Below are 23,728 nucleotides of genomic sequence, written 5' to 3' on the forward strand. Positions count from 1 at the left end.
CTTAGGAAACAGGTGGGAAAAATATGTTTAGTCCTCAAAAAAAAAAAAAAAAAAAAAGGTAGAATGAGGAGTGGCTTAGTCTGACCAGCAAGTATATTTAAAATATATCAAATAGTGAAAATACAATGTAGTTAATGTTGTTACGTATATTACCTATGTATCCAAGAACTTGGAACAATTTTGAAGGCCGGGCATCTAGAATAAATATATGTCCTTCTGTAGCTCTGGCTATAAGGAACTGGCCACTCTGATCATAACTAGGTAAAATACAAATCCAAGTAGAAAACAGTTCAATACAGTCAATAAAAAGCATCAAAGAATTCCACTCTCATAACTCTGCTGACATCACTGAGGGCACAAACACAACTGAAATTTCAGCTTCTAGGTTTACAGGGTTAGGGCCTGATATAAAGCCCAGTGCTGTGAGTGCAATTTCTAATTGAGTGAGTGGTCAATCTAAAGCTAATGAGGCTCCCTAGCAGTCTAGTTAAGAACTTCATTAAATCTTTATCTGAAATTCACTTTAAAAAAAAAAACTAGTATACAAATTTTGATATTACTTTGAATAGACATGTCTTTTTATTGATTTGACTTTGAATAAGTTGCTTTCTGTATCTGTTTTTAATGTTTTATCTTAGGTAACTGTGAAAAGAGATCACATCTGAGTCTCCAAATAACAGGCAGATTTATAATAGAATTTAATAGTTCAAAATAAATTTTATTTTTTAAAATGTAGAAGAAAAACAATCTCAGATCTTGCAATAATTGAAAAAAACCCCAACCAAACAAAAAAAGCCTTTTAGATCACTAAAGCTAATTACAAGAGGACTAGTAAATTCTGGAACTGTAAGCAAATGAATAATGGTAATAAAAATCCACCATATAAGAAGGTATGACCAAAAGGGTTAAACTTAACTTCACAAAACCTCATGTTTATATTCAGTGAGAAATAACCCTCTAAATTCAGATACGTGGAACTGTACATAATTACTGCATACAGTGATCCATCAGAAGGGATCTCATACATCAGTATCTTCAGTGCTCAATTAAACCTTCTTAAAATACAGATTACTATATTTCTCTCATATAAATCCTGCTACTACTCCTCTTACAAGCAATTCAGAATATGTTGGAAAAAAACTGGAGATGTTAAAATATTTTTCTTTGTTATTTTTAGAATAAAATCTTTGCTCTTTTTGTCCAGCTAACAGCATTACTCAAGCAACAAATTGACAATATTCCTGCCCTTGTTACTACATACTTACTGCAAAGATAGCACTGGAAATTTGGAAAGAAAAGTTCTGTGAACAACCCGTGGAGCTTCAACTTTGGTAACATCAAGGAAATAGATTTGACCTCTTTTGGTCCCTACAGCAACACTGTTGGAGGAGGGACAGCAAGCCATAGCAGTTGCCTAGTTGAGAAGTAAAAGATACTTAACAGTTCCATATCTTTTTATATATCATGCTATGTGTTAGTATGCAATTTCTTTTACTATTTAAAAATCCCCAAAATTTGGAGAAGAAACCCCAAGTGGTTTATCTAAAAAACATTTTTTTTCAACAAAGAAAGGATTTTAGAGACATTGTAGGAATTTTACCTATGCTCTGTATCTACATATCAAAAGTAATTCTGCACTCTTCAGAAAAAAACCCCAAACATTATATCCACTATCCAGATTTTAAGTGAAAGAAATTCCACCTAAATAAAACAGTGAGTACTGTTATGTGTACAGCTGTTATAGAACTACTTCTACTATGTCAGTTTTCTGGGTCTGAATACATCTTAAATCAGAACAAAGCATTAACAGTTTGAAATACTCTTATCAACTTAATTCTTAAAACCTATTTATCAGATCAGTCAAGGCATTTAGTTTTTATACACTTGAAACTTTTCTTTCAGTTCTGACACATTAAAACGAAAATTTTAATAAAGTAATATAAATAAAATTTAGATTGTTGTTTACAAATATGTGCTTAAAGACACATCACCAGTACACTAGGTTGAAATGTTTCCTCTGCTTCATGGCCAAGTTAAATACATAATTAGTTCAAGGAAACATTCTCAAAAATGAAATTTAAAAAATCTCTTTCATGGGTTATTCAAAGACACTAGTGGCCTCTCCTCAGCACTGGTTGATCCAAGTCTGTGGAATATTTTGCTATGAATTGAAAAATATTAAAGAAAATTTTAAGTATCAGTCACTATATAAGTTCTTGATTACATGTACCTCAATATCAAGGTTTAGCTTGCTGAGGCAAGTTCCATCTTCCAGGAGCCAAACTTGTACTTCACCTGAAGTTGTTACAGACTGTGGAACAGAGAAAAACATAGTCAAAGAAGGTAAAACAACCAAATAGTCTGGAATTGACTGGTGATCTCCTATAGAGTATAAATTCAACTCATGTTTGAGCATAGCAGATCAAGGGTTACTAGTTTTGCTTGGAATTATCTTGCTTTTCCTTTAAGTCCAGTTACTGCAAGGTACACCTGACTAATGAAAACATTTAATATTTTTTGTGAATTGCTGCAACTACAGGAACGGTCTTTAAGCAGAATGAGACAATCTAGGGCAAAACATGTAAGCCTGATCAATATTAGCACTCCCACCATTCAATCAGCAATAGAAAAACCTACTTAAAATTTCTTTGCATAGGAAAGAGCTTAAGGAGATGTCTTGTTTTCTCACATGAAAAATGATACATATCATAATGGTGCTTGAGTTCTTATATCCAGGCAATTTTGTAATTCCACAGTAAAGCATGGCTAGAGATCAATCAATCTTCACATTACTCATTCAGAATCAGGTAAAATGTACTGTTCTCATGCTAATGACAAACGAACAGATTCAGCAAACCTAATTGATTAAGACCCTAGGGTTCCTAGGCTGGCTACTTGAAAAATTCATGGTCTGGAGATGAATCAGACTTGCTGGCTAAAATATATGTCTTCCAGGTGTCAAAGAGATGGGAGGAAAGCAAGGAATTTCTCAGAATGGACAGATCCATGAGTAAGGCTGCCTTTGTCTCTGAACCCAGGACAGAGGCATCTCTCAGGCTGTTCCAATTTGCACTGAAGGCTGAAAAGATCAGTAGGAAAGTCTTGTTCCAACATCTGTTTTCTGAACTGAATACACCTTTTGCTCAGCTGTGCTGCTGAACAATAGTGAGACACACAATTCAACAGCAGAACCAATATGACATTTTAGCTATCTATGAATTGTCTGCCCTGTGTTCTAGGGCAAGTTCTGACCCTTTTATAGGCCATACCTGAATTAATGCCATTTACTTCCTTAATGAAACATTACACAACTGTAACAAATATCAGAACAGTCCCAGTCTCTTCAAGGCTTTTGATTTTGTGCCTTAGCAATGTACTGGTTACCTGAAAAGTGCCACTATTATATATAAGAAAGAATACTATTTCTTACCACACAGTACTTGTTCCCTGGAGTAAGAAAATCAGCTGCCAGAAAACAACTGCTGCATGTGTCCAAGAGTTTGACAGTTTCTCCACTGTGGGCAGGTTTGTAAGTATAGACTGTCCCCTGACAAATAAAGAGAAGTAATCCATCACTGGGCTATGGAACTTTTCATTAAAAGTTTTTAAAGACTTCAACAAAAAATACCCATCTTTCTGAGCTTCTCTTCAAAGTTTTGTATTTGACTCTAAACTGAGGTAAAAAGTGTCCTGTAGAATTCAGCTGAATTTACTAGATTATATTAATTTACACTAGCTGAAGATCAGGTTAGTTCATTTTAGAGTGATTCAGCTAGTCATATTTTCAGTAAGTTTTGTTTCTCAAAATTGCTGTAATAAAATGATTTGAAACAACCCTATTTCATGTTACTCCAGGCATCAACAAATATTCTAAAACAACATAAAAGATAAATCATACATCTTAAGCTTTAAGAGTTGTTTTTATCGAAAGAAACCAAAGTCTCTTAGAAACAATTAATAACTAATGTTGACAAAAATTTTAGAATTTCTCTACTTGTTTTACAGAAGGAGGATAAAATCAGAGAGTGTGACCAAAGTTACCATTGCACTGCTGTCCTGAACACAGAACCTCCTGACTCTCTTACACACATGCTACATTTTAAGAGCTTTAAAAATGTCAATTTAAGTTATTAAAGGTCTGGAAAAACAGATGGAATTTGAGAATTTTGGATTCTTGTGTAAGATTTCTGGACATCAGGCTGGTCAAAGAAGGATCTTGAACTGGGTTGCCAGACAAATTCAGGTACACATACAGAACAACTCTACTGGATAGTCACAGTAGGTCTGATGTACCCAAGCTACACTTCTCTTACTGTGCAGGTACACATCAAACCTAGAGCTCATGCTCAGTAGGTCCCATGTGACCTGGACACACCACAGACCCTGAACATGTACTCCACTGTACACACACAAGTATTTCTGTTGGGAAATCTCAGCATTAGGTACTTTATAATAAACCATCTGTAGGAGACAATTGTTCTCTGCTTCATTAAAAGTCTTTCCAATCTTCCATTAAAAACACAAGATGGATTAAGTTCACTTTTGATATAATTTGTTGACTTGTGTGATTACATTACAGACATTTCATACTAATAGTATCAGAAAACATACAGAATCCAAGGAGCATCCCATTATGTTATGCTGTTATCTTGAATGCTATACCTGGTCAGTGACAAGCAGAAGTACAGTGTAATCAGGAGAGAATATGAGGCTGGATATGGGTTGTAAGATATCAGCGCAGATTTTGATCTCATACTGCAGACCTTTGATGTGATAAAAGAATAAAATGCCCTCCTGTGCAAAAAAGTACAAATCCGCATGAGGTCTAGGTCACTCTGGCAAACTGAATTGCAAGAACTTCTGAAAATCTCTAAAGTAACAGTGTTTTACTGTATCCCATCACTAATGGTCTCATTTGCTTTTAGTATGTTTAAATTCAGAGGGCTCTTACCCTGGGCAATATATCTGTTGAAAAATGAAGGTGTTCTTTAATACAAGTCTTAATAACAGGCCATGTTCGATAACAACAGACTCTCTCATCAGTTAATACTGAAGATTTGACAGTATAAGAATTTGTCCTGCTCTTAAGCAGTAATGTACAATGGCATTGTCAGTTTGGGTTAAATACTGAGTTAGATTTTGAACAAAACAATTTGGCAATTCTCTTGGCTGTTTTCTCTCCTTTCCTATGTTTTGTCCATCCTTCTTTTCTGTTTCTCTAGAATATTCTTTGTCTTTTGCTAAAAATAGCATTGTCCTTTTTTGTTGCTTCTTTGACCACAAAAATGGAATCTCTTCCCACCCTGCTCCATTCTGATTTCTTGTCTCAACTCTTAACAAAGAAAATATATACAACAGGGAGGACTTTTACAGTTCTGCAGCTCTCCACTTTTTCTAACTCCTGTCTTTGCAGTGAACTCTGCAAATATACTCCATCTGAATGTTCTTTGATTTTCATTCAATAAGAGTAAGTTAAAAGCATAAAGGATGTCTTACACTTCCAGCTGCGTACAGTCCCTCCTTACAAAATGCCATGGCAAATAAAACTGGTTTTTGCAGATTCTTTGTCTTGCCACCTGAGAGCACAAAACCAACATATCAAATTTAATTTATTGTAACAATGTGTCTCAACTTCGATCTGGGGTGATTTACTATTTGTGAGTAAAAGGCTCCTTGGGCTATATATTCTTTGGACTTTTTGCTGTGATAAGGAAGGAGAAGGTTGGTATACATAATCTGAAGTGACAGTACTACTGTGGTCTGATGAACTAGAAATTAACTTGAGAAATAATTTGATTTTGTAAAAGCTGATAAATAGCCACATCAGACTTTGTCAGTAACAGAATCACTGAGTCATTTAGGTTGGAAGGGACCCTAGAAGTCCTCTGATCTATCCTACTGCTCAGCACAGCGCCAACTTCAAACTCAGAACCAACATCAAAGTTAAATCATGTTGTCCAGAGTCATATTCAGCTGAGGTCTGAATATACCCAAGAATGGAAATCCCATACCTTCTCCAGGCAACTTGTCCCAGTGTCTGACTATCTACACTGTGAAAGGGGTTTTTTTCTAATATCTACCCAGAATTTCTGTTGGTGCAAATCATGTCCTTTGCCTGTCTGGTTCCATCTTCTCTGTAGCCTTTAATTAGGTAGCTGAAGCAATAGCAAAATCCCCCATTTTCTTTTCTCCAGGCTGAACAAACATAGTTCTGTTCTCTTAACCCATCTTTGTATGGCATGTACTTAGACTTTGCAATAATCTTTGTGGCCCTGTGCTGAATGTCATCCCTTATGTGTCTTTTTTGCACTGTGGAGCCCAAAACAAAGTGTTTGAAACAAACCCCTAAATCCTACCTCAACCAAATTACAAGTGATGTCAGTTCTAAAAAAACCTACTAAAGCTAAGCAGTAGGGAACCTAGTCTAGCATCACTTATTCCAACTTAAATTAGAATGAACAGAAAATGTTTTATTGCCACTGTTCCTCCTGGGGCTATTCATTTGGCTGTCTGTTAGCACAAAAGCTATTAATCATTTGTCATGTAAACATATAAAAGATTGCCATCAATGTGTCTTACAGAGGCCCATGTGAACTGAGTTTTTCTAACCAGTGGATTCCAGCTGTACTCACATATTATTACTACTGGATATCACTGTGCTGCCTAAAAATCTATTAGTTTGATCGGAACATGGAAATACCTTTTCTTTTCTGTACTTCTCTACGAGCATATGACACAATGTCCGACAGTTTACACATGTATTCTGCACAAAAGAAAACAATTTTATAACATCAATTTTATTTATATGTCAATATTGCAATAAAAGTCAGTTGTATTCCAGTCTACTGAATGAAAGGCCAGGTTCACTATACTGAATCAAAATGCATTCTTCCCTAATATACACCATTTCTGTCATTTATGCAGCTGAACAGGCACAATTTTTCTGTGATTCAGCTTACAGTTGTAAAAGGGAGATAGTAATACTTGGCATAGAGAATAAATGCAGATTTATCTATCTTCTAGTGCTAAATTCTGGTATTGTTACTTCTAACCATTATTTTTTTATTTGATGTACATATGAAGGAAATGCAGTCAGTCTGAAAAAAATGCCCAAGTGAAATGTTGTGGCTGCTTATGATTCTGTTTGCAACGCCATAACAGGAATTTAGCAATGTGCTTAAAGTTGGACATGCACTTAAGCATTCTGCTAAATAGATACAGATTGCAGTATGTTTTAAATTAAGCAAAAACTTCAGTACAATATGTTACATAGTTTTAGAACAGCCCTCAAAGAAGAATATACAGGCCAAGGAAAAAAGCCCGAATGGCAAATATTCTTGTTGCCTTCTACTGAACTGACAAAAACATTTCTGGTCACACCTCAGCTTTTATTTGTTGATGATTTCCAAGTCTTGATTTGGTAAACTTAAAACTCTGATAATTTCAAAAGCAGAGAAATAATGCTGGTTTGTTGGGTTTTTTAAGAGCAGTCTCTGTTTCTGTGTTAACTATTGGAACCGAACAGAGTTACAGTACTTTGGGAAAGTCAGGGATACTTGCTGCAGCTTAAAAAATAATGCATTACATGGCAAAAGAAGAAAACAAAATTATCACCAGCCTGTCTATTAACAGTGATTCAGTGGTTATTAGAGAAACAGTTCTATGCTGGTCTACAACAGAATATTACCCAGTTCTAGTGCTAGGGAGAAGCATGTTCCAGTACTCTTAGACCTGACAACCAGTGAACTTCATGTGCACATTAGGACTGACACCTTCCATCCCTGCAAAGGGTAACAGAGTGCAGGTTGCCATTGCCAGAACACTTTATGCTGGCTGTGTCTCACTGTTCTCCTTTCTGGGAGCCCTCAGGATGGGCACAGAAGGGTAGCATGTGACAGGTAGCACAGGAGAGACCTCAGGATTCCCAGAAAAAAGAAGGCACGGAATGGGCCGCTGTTGCCAGAAAACTTTAGTCAGTCACTACCTTGCCAAAGATCCCCATGAAAAAAGACAGGCAGGAACACAGATAGGGCAGACACATTGCCTTGGCAAGTTGCAATCAATCTAAGGTCTTCCCATTTTAGAATAAATTAAAAGCAGATTTCTTTGTTTGAAGCCAAAGACATCTTCTGTTCATTCTCTGTGCTTCATACTTTCTGCAATAAAGCCTGATAGTCTTTACAGCCTTGTTGTCATTAGAAAATAGTTTATGTAAGAGATGACCTTAAGGAATTCTATTAAGCAACATTACATTCAATTCCATTTTGTTGTTTGAAGACTCATCATGAGACTTCAAAGATGTGTTTTAACATTATCTAACATACCAAATGAGAACAATCCGATACTTCATGCAAAATAAAATAAATTATTGGTATTTAAATAATAGTAAAAAGACTGCGTATAGCTCATACATTGATAGTTTAATGTTAATCTAGTAAGGCTGGTTAATAAGATCTGGGCTCCTGAAAATATTGTTCATTTTATCAGTTTTGATGTATTTAGAGCTTTTTGTCTTTTTTCACCAAATTAAAATGAAAGCCAATATTGGGTGCTAAAAAACCCACACAGAAGTTCAAAAGACATTCCCAAATGTTTATCATACTAATAAAGGAAATATGGTTCTATGGTATAGCTTTACAATTTCTTCAAGGTATACAACAGGAGAATGGAAGAAAGCAAAAAAAGCTTTCACCTATCCACTTTCTTCCCTACTGGAATAAAATACACAACACAGCTTTTTTTTACCAGGTAGAGGTTTTTGTTGAAGAACAGAAGCACTGCATCTTTCAGCATCAATTGCCAAAACATATCCTTCTTTACAGCCCATGTAAATTTCTGAGGTCGCAGTCCAGCAGTGGGCAGTGGGATGCACTGAAGGCTTCAGGTAATCTCTAGGCTTCAGCACAAAAATAAACAAGTTCAATCAACAATTGACAAACATCTGTACAAGAAGTTACATACATTTTAAGGCAAAAAAAGATCATTACCTCATAAAGGCTGATCATTTGTATAACATCAGCCTTATTTTATTCAGTCGTCCCTTCACTGAGGTTAGGAACTTGACAAACGAGAACATTTTCCAGAAAAGTCTATGTCTGGAGATAGTGGTAGAGAACTCACCTCTCTCTCACTAGAAGCTTGTTTAAATTATGAACTACATTTTAATTGAAAAAATATATATTCTAAAAATTTGAATTTATCTGGATTTATTTTCCAGCACTTAATCTGTTACAGCTTTGTCCTCTAGCTTGGAAATCCCTCCAGCATCTTCCTTACCCTTGCAAAGATACTGATGCACCATAACCAAGTCATCTCCCAATTTTTTAATTATAAAATTTTGAAAAAAATCAACACATTAAGCCCCTAGTTTTTTAACATCAGAATAGCACTGGAAGCCCAAATTGAAATGGTTACCCACTATGACCTCACACCCTGACAAATGTTTTTCAAACTGCTTTTCAGAATAGTCTTCCACTTTGTAGACATAACCTGCACATGTGGTCTTGCATACTTGGCAGTACTATTCACTATGTTTGAATAGTTTATCTTATCATATAATCCAAATAGCTCTGTAAAACAGCTCTGTCAACCTTTGTGTCATCTGCAAATTAGTTCTAGAAATATTCCTGTCACAGACTTCCCATGTGCCTTGAATTTTATTTCACTAAAACAAATCTCATAAATCCATCATCCATAAAACAGGAAGAACAGACCTTCTCCACCAAACATCATTAAAGACAGTGACCTGTTCAGATACAACAGTAACTGGGGTCATACAAATACCATGACAGAAAGAACCAGATTGAAGAGAATTTATGTAGGGGCACAGAGGAACAAACCAAAAGAAAACCTTGGGAGAACACTTAAAAGAGAAGATTCAAAGAACCATGCATGTGAGCAGAAGTGTTGAGGAACACTAGACAACATGATGGATGAAAAAAAGAAGAGTCTATAATACTGCAAAACACCTGCTATCTCACTAAAGGTTCTATAAAAAGAGGAAACATGGATGGACTTGTGATGAAAACATAGGACAGGGATTCATAAGTACCTAGATTTCAAGGACTTGCTATATGATTCTGGGTTAGTAACATACTCTCTATTTGTGCTTTAAAAGCATTTTTAATTTCTCAGGGGAAAAATGCTACAGAAATAAAGTATATTAATATTTACTTTATAGATCAAATAGGACTAACAGTAATAAACCTATAACAAACAGGACTTTACATCACCCAGAGAAACATTTAATATAGGCGTTTTCACTGATTTTATGAGGCTTGAACATCACAAATCTGTGGGAAAGTTGTAACTAAACTACTGTGAATGAGAAGCTTCCTGCGTAAAGAAACTTCTGTAATGTTCCTTTGCACCTGCTGTCACAACTGTGTTTACACACAAACTAGATAAAATATGCTAATCATAGGATGAGATTATGTAAATCCCAAACCAGGTTGCTTCTTGAACTGTGCATTGGTACAGTGGTACATAATAATAATGCTGCTATCTTTTTTTGAACTTCTCTCCCTTTTGAGTAGCACCTTTTCAGGGGAAAAAAAAAATCCATGATGGATCCTTGTCATGAAAAGTTTTCTAAAAAGACAATGGAATCAAATTGGTACTGGGGACGAAGTGGAGTCAAGTGGGCTTCTCATGATAAAGCATATTCAGAAAATTCGGGTCCCAAATGTAAGAAATTTTGAAACAAAACTAAGTCGATGTAGTGCAAGAAAGAAAAGGATTGAAAGGTGTAGGATATTTCAATTACTTTCACTCTGCTGCCCCATTGTGGTTACACTTTGGTACATACCCAGCTTCAGTATCTTGAAGAGTATGGAACCCTAACACATTTCAAAGCAGCAAACAAGTGCATTGGCAGTGTGCTCGATTTTCTTACTTGCCTCTCACACATTCCTTAGGAGTGGGCTACAGCCTCCAAGGACCATGGACTACAGATTGAGGACAATTCCTTTAAATAATAGTCTAAATAATTGGTTCTCCACTTCGGTTACATCAGTGTGAAAAACTGTGGGATACATTGGCCTGTCAGCCTTGCACAGCCTCTGAAAAGCAGCTAGGCTTTGATGAGAAACAGGCTTTGGGAGAAAGATAAGAAACTGCTGAGTTGTTCCAAGGTGACAGGGAGAAACAACGGACAGCTGCAACACTGAACTGTAGAAAAGTACTGAACTGTGAGAAGTCCGCTGCGTGAACAGCGTGTGAACAAGAAGTTGGTTGGTCTCCACAGCACATGTTAGAGAGGTCTTATGCTGATAGAAGAAAAGGCTGATAACTGTCTAATTGCTGATTTGCTAATTATGAAGAACTTTGGTGAGAGCATAAGTATGTACTATTAGAAAAATAAATGGCTTTGCTGAATATAACTCTCAGAGTTGTGCAAGTCCAATATCCTCCCGCCACAAAAAACATTGATCTTGACTGACTCAGATTTAGTGATAAAGAACAAAAATCTTTCCATCAAATTCTGCAGAGACAGGAAGGACTTCATCAGTCCATGATACTATTCTCACTGCATTCAACCAACTGCACCTCGTTAACCACCACAGGAGAAGCAGGTTGTCTCTTACTAATTGAAAAAGCATTGATGATAGTAGAGAGGAAAATAAATCCAAGGTATTTACAAATGTCTAGGCACAGATTTTATGCCAGAGTCAGACAACTGCTCATAGACATTTGTAATGGTATACAAGTCATCAGTGAGAGTAACCATTGATACATCTGCCACAGCAGCCTATTAATTCATAAAGACAGTGAAGAAAACCTCTATTTTGGACAGCCTGGTCCATTACAACAACTGTAGTCCGAACATATCTGGGTATCTGAGGAACACAGCAAGTTCAGCCATTTCAATCTCTCTCAAAGTTGCTGCATCATATCTTCTCCTGCTATACCCTTGCTGTATCCTATCTTCTCCATCAAGTATATTCTGATCAACACAAGCATTGCCAAAACCATAAGTTCCATGTTGGGGTGCTGGAAGGGAGTGCTTAACCTGACAAGACATATGCATGTGATTCCCCCCAGCGTGTGGGGTTACAAGATGTACTAGGGGCTCAGGTTTTCTGCTAGGTTAGAGATGGAGCATATGTACACTGGCATGCGTGGAGGGGAGAATTAGTGCTGTAAGGCACAATAAATGCAAGTCCTGCAAAAAATTACTCAGCTATCATAGTTTGGAGTGAGGTGAAAACATGCCAGAAATTGATACAGTGCCTCTCAGTGCTAAACTGTGTGTAGCACCTCACAATTTAGTACACAGGAAACAACATATCACCGCCACAACAAAAGCAACAACAGCTTGTATTTCTGCATGAAACTCACTTCTACATAACCTGATCTTCATTACCTTGTCAATATTCACAACAAAAATACACCTATCTAGGAAATTTGGACAGTAAATAACTATCAAAGTATTTACCATGTAATTTGAAAGAAAATGAAATCTTCATCAAAGACTAGTAGAACAATTACTCTTACTCCAGGAATATTTCAATGTATAAGGAGAACACAATCACCTTGAAGGTGCTAAAAAGGTTTTTCTGAAGGCAGCTGGGAATGCAAAAACCCTATACTGGTATCTAGTATGGTTTAAGTGGAAAAGTTAATGATGCGGTTCTGCAAGTTCAAGCAGAAGAACCTACCATTCCTGAATGGAATAGCATCCATTCAAGGACAAATTCTATTAAACATCACAGAGGTAATATGGCAGTTGTTTTTTCCCCCAATACCTCTTGTAATTCACATTACAGGCTAAAAAACAAAGTGTTTTTTGCAGCTCATCACCGGCACATAATATAAAAGGCAATGCCCCTGATAGCATATATTATCTTAATTTTTACTGTTCTAAGTGATATGAAATACAAGCAGTTCATGTGTAATCAGAACTAGTAGAGGATGTTTGTTTGTGGTTATTGATTGTCCTGGAAACCAAGGGCATCAACAGTTAAACACCTCTGCGAATCTGAAGGCATGAAGGAGGATGAGGTCATTCCCTATTTTTATTCTGCGTTATAAGAAAAGTTTATGGCAGAAACCTGTGGTATAGTAATCTGGTAATACATAACTCACACTTGTCCATTGAAAAGGTGCAGTCTAATGCCAGTATCATTTTATGCATGGTACTTTTGGTGTCTCATATATATCACAAGCCACCAAATAGAAATTGATGGTCTTAATCTTAGAAGAGAATCTCAGATTTGCAAGTTAAAAGTTTTCACACTGGCATATGCTTCTAGTTGGTAGTCAGGTGAAAGTAAATTTCAAACAAAATAAGAACACTTATGAAGCCTATCAAAAGAGACATCTCAAGGGAGGCTAATGAGTAAATGATGAAATACAAGTGAGACAAATGGGCAGGTCCAACACTGACAGTGGTATGGGAATGTATTTCAGAAGCAGGGTTTGCTGGCTGGAATAAAGCCTTCAGTGTTTCCATAGCTTGAGACATTTGCAGAGTCAAAAAGAAAACAAATCCCAAAGGAAGGATACCTGAGGGTTACTATCAGTTTAGTATTGGAATAGTTTTCAAATGTTTCAGCAGGTCATATTAGCTTGGGAATGGTTAAATGCTGACGTGCTATACTCCTTCTGGGGTACGGATTGGTACCTCCACTGCACAGATATATATCACTAGCTAGGACCTGTGTCAGAAATGTCTACATCGTACTGCACTGTGAAGTAGCAGCATGCCTTCTAAGTCTCCTGTCAAAATACATTTCAAAAATATTGTTGAGACAACAGATCTGTTTACTGGGTTGTACCTGTTTAACTTCTTTTATTAATTTATTAACACCTACTTACATAAAAAGTATAATGACTTGGAATAGTAAAAAGGAAACAAATCAGTAATTACCATGAATGTTTCTGCTTCATCTCCTACTAGTCCAGCAATGGCCGAAACTGGCAAATCAGGGCCATGGTATGGATCTTCACTATGTGACACCGGGAAAAACAAATCCTTATGAGGACTCACAGTCCCTTGTCCATCAGGGAGTTTCACAGGGCTGTGAAAGAGCAAGAGACACTGTCTGAGGAGAAGAAATATTATGCTGATACAAAACCAAGAAGCATGTTTTCAAAACTTTGAGACACCAACTCAGTTAATGGGCTTTACTTCTGCAAGAGTAATGGAGGATTGTTGTAGACAGCCATTCTACATGGCACATGTCATTTCACTGAAAAATAACAGTAATTCTCCTACAAAAGAGGAATGTTCCTAACTGGCAGAAACAGATTGTCATGTTCTAGTTCCCTACCTTTTCCTGTTGCCTTGTATAAACAACTATTCTATGCTACTGTTCCCTTATTAACCAGGATTAATAACCTAACACCTAACTTGCATATAGTGTGAGAATTCCTGCTTAATGTTTATTTGGAGACAGTTTAACGATTATGAAAGATTATTAGTAGTATTTGTTGCACTCTGGTAATCAGTGTATAAGTGGCTGTTACAATGCAGGAGTTGTGGATTTTATTGTTCACAAACTACGTTGATTTATGACTTGGAAAAAAATTATGTAGAATAAACAATTCTCAGTTCAACCTCTACTGAATGGAATGAAAAGTGAGGAAAAAGGAGTATATATGTATTTTCACATGTGTACTGTATAATGAAAAAAGGCAAAAAACCCCTTCAGTGATCTTTTCAGGTCGCAAATTAAAACCTTGTCTATGCATTCACTAGTATAACTGTGTTGGTGGCAATATGTTGGTTATATTAATAGTTAATGAGATGAAACACACTTGAGAATTGTAGGATAGCTGCCACTGAAACAGTATAGGTGTTACAGTGTCATACTCCAACTTGAATGATACATAATACTTTTATACCGGCCTCAAAAAAACATTATAGTATAAATAAATTCTAAGTTTGTTGTGCTCCATGAATTGCATTGACAGAGCCACCCTGACTGGACCTGTAAATTAACCACACAAGCTGGAAATCACACAGAAAATTATACTGGTTTTGCTACAGTTTGTGATTACAGCGACATATTGTTTAACTAAGCTTATTAGGAAGCAACTCGATTCAAATTTGGTGGTTCCATAGCTGCAAAAGCCACTTGCAGGAAAGCAGTCCAGGTACTACTTTAATTCAGTCATGCAGCACTTGATAGAGACTGCCAAAGCAGCTGATTAGTATTAGCTTCATGATGTGGATAATCTGGACATGGGAGTACTAAGAAATGAAATCATAAATTCAATTCACTTGGTTGACTAGATAGATTCAGACTTGTCGCTGTTGAGACAGACATGATAAACACCAAATTGTGCAAAAATGGCTACGTTATTGTTCTAACAAGCCTTTTTATAACTTTATTAAGAGTATGTGTCCATATGTGATTGGTTTAATTAGAGACTTAACAGTTCATGATTGGATAACCTTTTCTCTGTTGCAACCTCAATAACCTTCCTTTCCTTGCGGTCAGGCAGTTCCGGTCTGGTAGTTCCTTACTCTTGTTTACTCAGCTCCTCTCGGGACTTTCAAGCCTCTTAAAGATACACGGTTATCTGCTCGAGGTCAATATCAAACTTACATTCTGATCCCTCAGACCAGCCGAGGTTTCCCATGCAGACTGGCTGTGATTTAGCAATTACAGATGGCAATTGCTAGGTGAACTAAATTGGATTAAATTATTTGCAAACAGATGTAGGTTGCTAGTCTTAGTTGTTAAAATATACTTCTAGATTTTTCTATTAACCTGAAGGGTGTTTCACTTACTTTTGCTTAAGGTGATGCTCATCATTATTCCTTTCAATATGCCAGATAGTAACGGAACTCTCAGTAACAAAACACAGTTGTTGCCAATTCATAGGGTTAAAACTTAAAGAGGTCACTGTTACCCCTGGCTGAGACTCACTGCACAGGAGGATATTTTCTTGCCAGTTCCTTCATTAAGGAGAGCAAAAGAAAATCAAATCCATTAAATAAGTCAAAAGCATTCAAGCCAAAGATCTGGATGTGATTATGACTGACATTCAAGATCAAATTTGGAAAACAAATACTTTGTCACTAACAAAAAAATTTCTGCTGTCAAACAAGTTAGGTCCTCTTAAAAATGAAAAGGAGGTTGTTAATTAGCCACACATAAAATTATTACAGCTATAAAAAGAATGAATAGTAAAATAATTTTGGAAACTGACATTTTAGAACCATTATCATGTACTTCCTTTGGTGAAAAGACCAACAGTCAGGAGACATGGATGTTTTTCACTAGTTCCATCAGTGACTACTTGGATGGGCCCAAACAACTAACTCTTTAGCACCCCAGACCTTAGCCTTGCTTTTCCGATCCATAAAATCATGATTACAGCGCTTGCAGTTGGAGGGTATTATAACAGCCAACCCATGATTATCTATGGATGAATTACTTAGGTAATACCATAATTGTGCTGAGAATGCAGACAAACTGGCTGCATTAACTATCTTAAGCACAGGGTAGAATTTGTGTGGGGCTGTTATGTATAGCTGACACAAGCCTGGGAATCTGCTTTCCACTGACTTTTCTTTTGTCCAGTGTAAGCTATTTTATGTTCTCACCATCTGATTTGCATATTTCTCCATTATCCAGATTAATTCTTGACTGCATTTTTATTTTTAAGTGCTGTCGAAGAGCTGATTAACATCATTTGACGAAAATGGTTTAAAATGTTTCTTAATTTCTTGGCCAATATATCTGACAATCTAAATAACATTTATAGCTTTAGTATTTGTCATTGCTGCTGAGAGGAAGAAAACATAAAATGCATACACTGCTGTAAATGGATTTAGTATAATCCTGTTGTTCTGGGCTGTAATGAATTCACTCACAGAAAGAGATCAGGATACAAGACAATGGTTAATATTGATAGCATATGCAAAAAATGATAAGTATTCACACATACACAGTAACTTTCATTAAAATTACAGAAAGCTATAAGCTGCAATTCTGACTTTAAAAGATATCAGTGTTGCTTTCTCTCTAAAGATCTGTCAGCATGTTCTCATCTCATACCTAACAGATAGTGCCAACACTCCTTTATAGTAGATAATTTATTAAGATCTGAAACTATATGGTACATATATCTGAAGAAGAATCTGGCATCAAACCTTTCTTTTGAACAGAAAAGAATAAAGATCTAGGGATAAAATATCTCAGATGAAAGACAGCTTTTAGTTTTCTGTATTTTGAGACTGACATAACTTTCAAAACATCTCTGATTCCAAACTATCTGCTTAAAATACAGGAACTGTGCAATCATCATATTGTAATGACACATTAAGAATGCTAAACACTGAGATTTCTTTCATTTGTACACATTTTTACAATGAATGCACAAATAATCCAACTGCAAAAATAAAGGTCCTGATTTCACAGTAAATTCACACACTTCTGTTCAAGTTACTATAAATTCTAAGTTTAATATTGTAAGGTAATCCTATTTTATTACTACATTCTTTCTGACTGGAATCTAGGATGGTTCTTTTATGACAATTAGCTGCTGTCATATTCATGCTGATTCAAAGAGGTTTAAATTGTTTGGCCTTGGAAATTGCCACTACTTTAAAGCATTTAAACAGTTCTAGATATTTCCATTTTTAAGAATAATCTAGAGAAGTCCTTCAAGATGGTGGACTTTTCTTTAAGGGCACACACAATGAACACATTCGACGATGTGTGTTATTTCTACTGTGATATACACACAGACATCCTTCCAGAACTACTGTATACAATCAGAGTTCACAGCAAACATTAGTCTTCTTCATAAGGGATAAAGAAGAGGCATCTGTAATAGTATCTACTATCATTACGAAAATTCTGAAGTTACAGGAGTTTCTGCCTCTTCACTAATCATTGTACAAGAGAAGGTCATCATTAAATTGGGAGTGTACAGAATATTCCTTACATGTTCTTGCTTGCCTTCCTCCTACTCCACCCTCCCCACTTGTTTTGAAGAAGTGCTCAGACTCCACAGTCAATGGAAGCGTGCTGGCAATGGAGGCAAGAGCACGATTATATTTTTACAGAACACCTAAAAAATTAAATATTCTAGCTTGATGTATCCACACCACATGATATAATATTTCTTTGCATGACAATGAGCAGAAAATTATGATCTAACCCAGTGACCCATGGTAGTGTAATCACTGAGCAAAACTGTAAGACAGGACTAAGATGAAGCACAAGTAATTAAGAGAACCACTGAATATACTGGGGGACAAAAAAGTAGAGATCAGCTCTAGAGTGCTTTTCCTCTTTTCAGCAGGAAACTTTCTTTAGAAGTACTCCAAAACACAAAATTTCAAAGAAGGTAGAAGATAGCTTTAGGAAAGTAACAGTCATTCTGACTAGTAGGTACTAATGCTAGAAAATAAACAACACATTTGGTACAGAAAGTTTGCAATCAATGACCAATCAGAAATAAAAAAGGAGATGAAGGCAACCAGTGTGTCTTCCACATTTGTTAACTTAATTTATACTAAAAAAGCACACACACAAAAACATGAATTAAATGTAAATGGTATTAGAGAATTTTCTTTTTACTCTTACCATACTGAAAGAACAAATTCTGGGAGTGAAGAGTAACTGGCTAGATATGGGCCTCTGAAACTAAATGCAAGTAAAGTGTAGTCCAGCTGCACATTACCTGAAATGTAAAAATAAAGAACATGGTCTTTAATTGTCCTGGACTTTACAGTATACTATCCTAGATAGAGTAGTCCTCTCAGTTCCTTTATACCCACTTTAACTCTTCAAAGATATTCATTAGGACCCTGATTCCTTCGCTTCGCTACAGATTATTGTTTTGATTTGATCATAAAAACATTCCCTATGGATCACTGCTTGGAATTTTTTCAATTTTTTTCATTATTACCTTGAATTTGTAAAGTATTTTTCCTCAAGTACCCTGAAATCCTTTGCAGTCATAATTTATTTATATACATGACATAAGCAAGTATTATGATCCTTATTTAAATGGCAAGGAAACTGAATCATGGATAGGGAAAGCAAAACTAAGGAGAGAAATGTTATGAAGCAGGCAAAAATACACATTAGATCCCAAACTCCAAAGTTTAATTGCAAGAACTCTCATTCCTCTCACATTTCAGATTTCTCAGTGCGGCTTTCAGCAGTCTGCTTGAAGCTTATTTCAGTGTGATTTTTTTGGTTATTCTAACTATATTATCCTCAAATTAATTCCATTTAATTCCATTTGTTTTCGCTTTAAAACAGATCCATTTTGTATTGTCATATTCCACCCTAATTCGAGCCTAACTAAAAGTAGTACAGTGGAAAATTCCTTCCACTGCTTTCCATGCATCTTGTCATGAGACAATTTCCTGTCACCCTGTTTTTCAGGTCTTATCAAAAAACCCTTCAGAAACTGGATGATTTAAGTATTGTTTTAACGAAATGGTGACGGGGAGAGTTAGCACATCCCTACCTTTTAATTCTGTCAGTTTACTCAGTTCTGGAAAAGTGTAGATATATATGATGGGATTCAGCCTCCGGTCTGAAAAGGCCAGCACTTGCCTATTCCCATTCGCAGCAAAGGCTCCCACCTGACCAGACGGGCACTGCAGTACTGTCGTCTTCTTTGTTTCAATGTCCAGGAAGAGGATGTAATTGCCACAAGGGTAGCAGACAGTTTGATTGTTGATAAAGCCAAAGTTCTTGTTTGAGAATCCCTGAACCCAACTTAAGAAAAAGCAACTGAATGTTAAAATATTAATCAAAGACACACATTTCTCAAAATACCGTGATAAAGGGAATGTCGTAGCCTAAGTTACATTGAACTGATGCATGGGATTTGTTCGACTCATCCTCATACCAATGCTGCAAGACCACAATAACTTCAAGATCTAGTATTATGAATCACTAGTTCAGTTTTTCCAAAAACACAGGTTCAATCTTACCCTGATGGAGCACAAAGGACTGTCATAAGAACCTGGAGAGATGCTTATATTTCTTTCAGTTTTCACTAAAAATAAAGTTAGCAAGTTCATAGGCTCCGTTATTCCATATATCATTGTAATAGACTATACCTTTATTCTGAAAGAATTACACAGGTGCAATCCATACTTCAACCCAATTGCGTTTGCTTAACCTTTTTACACTTTCATAGTTATCTCATTCCAGTAAAATAAAAAATACAAAGGTACAGCTTGTGTTTATAAGAAACTAACCAGGAGGACTGTTCTGATTTAGAGATAATTTAACATGGTAAAACTCTGGAATGTAAACAGGATGTGTTACAAAAGGACTGAAATAAATTACTGAAGAGGAGTCAGCTTAGGAACTTACAATGTATCCGCAAATCCATAACTGCCTGCAGATGCTCCTACCTTTCAGAAAGTGTGTGGATAAATATCAGGGTCCTCTTATCAAAGGGATTTGCATTTACCACTAAGCGAAGATGTCTGACTGAGCCACAGCTTAGCCTGCTAGTACCATAGCATACAAGTTTCAGCAGTGTAAAAGATACGCTCTGTGTACAATACTGCTGTTAGAACCTTATTTTCCAATTTCTATTCAGAAACATTCCATCTCTTGTCTTCTTCCAAATAAGAGCATTTGACTAGAAGAGATCTTTATCCTCTGCAATTGCAAAGATGCGTTTTTACACTCCTTTCATGAACACATCAGTCATAAGATCCACTCAGCTGCTGATCCTCTGTACTCCCTACTAGAAGTTTGTACTACAGCCTCAGCACTCATAGCTAGGATCATTTTACATGCCTAGTGTTAAGATATTTATGTCCAGCACTAACTTCTAGTTATTTTTTCTGAGTAGTTTCTGCTCTTGGCCTCTTTCTCTTCTTTTGCTACACACCAGATGAGTAAGTGTAGCCAGAGGGGAATGGGAGAACATTGACCAAGTGCTGGTGCAGTTGAACTGAATACCATGGCAACAAAGAGGAGACATTTCAGCTGATGAATGTTTTTCCAGACCTTTTATACAAGAACTAGATGTATGATATGCCATGGCACATAAGCAGATCTTTATGAACATGCTTACAGGACCATAACAGATTCAACAACTGATCTGACTCAGTGGAAATGATGTATTTTTAACTTCTCTCTGCATGGGATAAAATGAAATCTAGAAAACATGTGTGCATGTATAAATTAATGGGATGACAGTACAATTTATCAGTAAAGGCTGAAGGGGACAAGGATTCAGGCTGTTATCTGATGTCGGCTATGACTGGTGCAGTACATGTGGAGTCAGGTAATTAGCCATGGCTCGCTCACATTTTCCATGCTGTGTTTGTCTCCAGTTCTGTATAAACATTGTGTCAGAAGTATTTCAGTCATAAACTTTGCCAGCTGGTGAAGTATAGATGGGGCAAAGTAATTCCAGTTGCTTGGAAATTTCCTCACAGAGCATTTTGCCACTGAAAAATGCTAGTTCATACAAAACAGTTGTACTGGGTCTGGCTGAGCTGGAATCGGTTTTCCCCTATAGCAGCCCTCACGGTGCTGTGTTTGATGTTGGGAGCTGGCAGGGTGTTGATAGCACCCTGGTGTTGTGGCTGCTGCTGAGTGGTGCTTACACAGCACCAAGGCTCTTTCTGACATTTTTCCCCCCAGTGGGACGGGGTGGGCAAGATCTTGGGAGTGCACACAGCCAGGACAGCTGACCTGAACTGACCAAAGGGATATTCCAGACCATGTGATGTCTGCTCAGTATAAAGCTGGGAGAAGGGAGGAAGGGGGAGTGAGGTCACTCTTGGTCCTCCAAGGCAACCACTACGCATATTGGAGCCCTGCTTCCTGAAAAGGCCTGACATTGCTTGTTCATGGGAAGTAGAAAATAAATCTGGTTTCTTTTTTTTTTGCTTCCACATGCAGACCTTTGCTTCACTTTGCTTATATTAAAACTGCTTTTGTTTTACCCACAAGGGTTGGTCTATCTTATCTTCTTTCACCTCTTTGCCCTGTTGAGAAAACAAGGGGAAAAGGGGGGGAGGAAGTGAGAGCGACTTGGTGGGTACCTGGCATTTAGCCAAAATCAAACCACCACAACAGTGTATATGAAACCGTGAGTTTTGTCAAAGCTCTGTGTTTTCTGAAGACACAAACCACAGCATTCGAACTGCCCGCTGCAAAATAATTTTTGTCACTTTTTTCTAAAACTGATATACATAATACTACTGCTGACATTAATTTACAAGAAAGGCAAACTTTAAACTTTTCTATTTTGTGGAAATGGGCTTTGCTTCACATTCAAAAGGGCTTAAATTACTTTTTTATTCTGCATACTATTTGAATTTCATAATGGTGTTTTCACAAAGCAAAAAACCTAGGTCACAGCCACTTCCAAGTAACCACAGTTAGCACCATGGACCTCCTCTGAAGAGCAATGACATGCTTCAGATGGTATCTTTTTTACTCTGCAAGTATCAGAATGGTTAAAGCTGAAGTCTATTTCTCATATTACTAGAAAAAATTACTAAACAAATAATTTTCTTTCCACTAAGAAGTGCTGCACCTATAATTTTGGATCTATATTGTGTACTAGCCATAAGCATTGATGAAACAGCTGAAATACTAACAATGGGCAAGGAGTTTTAAACATCGGTCCCATTACATAGAAAAAATGTCTGAACATCCCAAGATTTCTGTGAAAGTCTCATCCAAGATGGGGCAGGGATCTACAGCTCCTACTTGTTCAGAACCAAAAAGCAAGTTGTTAGATTACCAAGAGCTCTGGAAATGTTTATATATATATAGTGTGGGTTATGTGTGTGGGAAATTGAAATCTGAAAGTCCCTGACATGCAGTTAAGATGCTGAGAGAGAAGGACAAGAGTGAGGCCTTAGAATACCGAGAAAATTAAGAGCCATGGCAGAAGATAATGACAGTGAAGTTTAGGAGGTACAGAACGGCCAGGGAAATTCTGGAGGTTGAAGTAGTCTGGGTAAGAGATGTGGCCATGAACAGAACAGAACTATATCAACTGATGAGGGCAGGTACTGAGAATTGAATGTTGCCAGAAGCATGACACAGGAAAAGACAACTCATGCCACACATCAACTAATCAAGCTCCAGCTTAAAACTAGTCAGGGTTGCTTAATCCTCATTTCAGAAGACAGAGAACCTAAGTTTGATCCAAATCCACCAAAGGCCCAGTCCCTGCTATATGCTGCAGTGCAAGTGCCTCTTTGCCTCTTCACCCCTCCATCTACCGGCCACCCTAACACGGACCCACGGCACAGCACTCTGCCTTGCTTTTCCTGTTAGACCTTCCCTATCCTCTGACGGCTGCGGGAAGCTGACCCGGGGTGAGAGGAGCTGGGCCCCAAGGGCACCGGGCAAGATAGCGGGCACCCTGCCGTGGCCACGGGGCTCAGCAGCGTGTGGCGTGTGCGAAGGCCCGAAGGGCACAGGCTGTCCCAGCCAGCCCTCACCTCACTTCCAGCGCGGCCTCCTCGGCCGAGGAGCAGCGACGGCCCCCCGGGGCCTCGGGGCGAGGCTCCTCACTGGCCGGGCCCGCACTCTGGGCCCCCCCAGCCGCCGCCATCCGCCCCACGCCGCCACCACCAGCACGTTTACAGCCGTCTCTTAGGAACAAGAAGGGCTTCGGCCATTAGCTGACAGCGCCTCCCGCCAGGCTTCAACCAGGCCGCTGATTGGCCAGCGCCCGCGCGCCGACCAGCCGACGAGCACGGGCTGGGATTTAAAGAGCCAGCAGCGCTAGAGCAGGGGCAGGGGCGAGTTCTCTG

At 37.5% G+C, this 23,728-nt stretch overlaps 1 protein-coding gene across 1 annotated transcript in view; it reads right to left on the minus strand.

Annotated features, from left to right (window-relative positions):
• CFAP43 (cilia and flagella associated protein 43) overlaps nucleotides 1-23,526 on the minus strand; it is a 47,933-nt gene extending 24,407 nt beyond the window's left edge. The window contains exons 1-12 of the mRNA XM_074908035.1: nucleotides 23,414-23,526; nucleotides 19,444-19,697; nucleotides 18,549-18,645; nucleotides 13,871-14,021; nucleotides 8,746-8,896; nucleotides 6,701-6,763; nucleotides 5,497-5,576; nucleotides 4,663-4,794; nucleotides 3,431-3,547; nucleotides 2,231-2,311; nucleotides 1,266-1,414; nucleotides 154-257 (exon numbers count right to left, since the gene is read on the minus strand). Of these exons, the coding sequence (XP_074764136.1) occupies nucleotides 154-257; nucleotides 1,266-1,414; nucleotides 2,231-2,311; nucleotides 3,431-3,547; nucleotides 4,663-4,794; nucleotides 5,497-5,576; nucleotides 6,701-6,763; nucleotides 8,746-8,896; nucleotides 13,871-14,021; nucleotides 18,549-18,645; nucleotides 19,444-19,697; nucleotides 23,414-23,526 (1,492 nt within the window). The remainder of the gene's footprint in view (nucleotides 1-153; nucleotides 258-1,265; nucleotides 1,415-2,230; nucleotides 2,312-3,430; nucleotides 3,548-4,662; nucleotides 4,795-5,496; nucleotides 5,577-6,700; nucleotides 6,764-8,745; nucleotides 8,897-13,870; nucleotides 14,022-18,548; nucleotides 18,646-19,443; nucleotides 19,698-23,413) is intronic.
• Between the last annotated feature and the right edge of the window lie 202 nt (nucleotides 23,527-23,728).

This window comes from Athene noctua, chromosome 5, assembly GCF_965140245.1.
Source record: "Athene noctua chromosome 5, bAthNoc1.hap1.1, whole genome shotgun sequence".
NCBI classification, from domain to species: domain Eukaryota; kingdom Metazoa; phylum Chordata; class Aves; order Strigiformes; family Strigidae; genus Athene; species Athene noctua.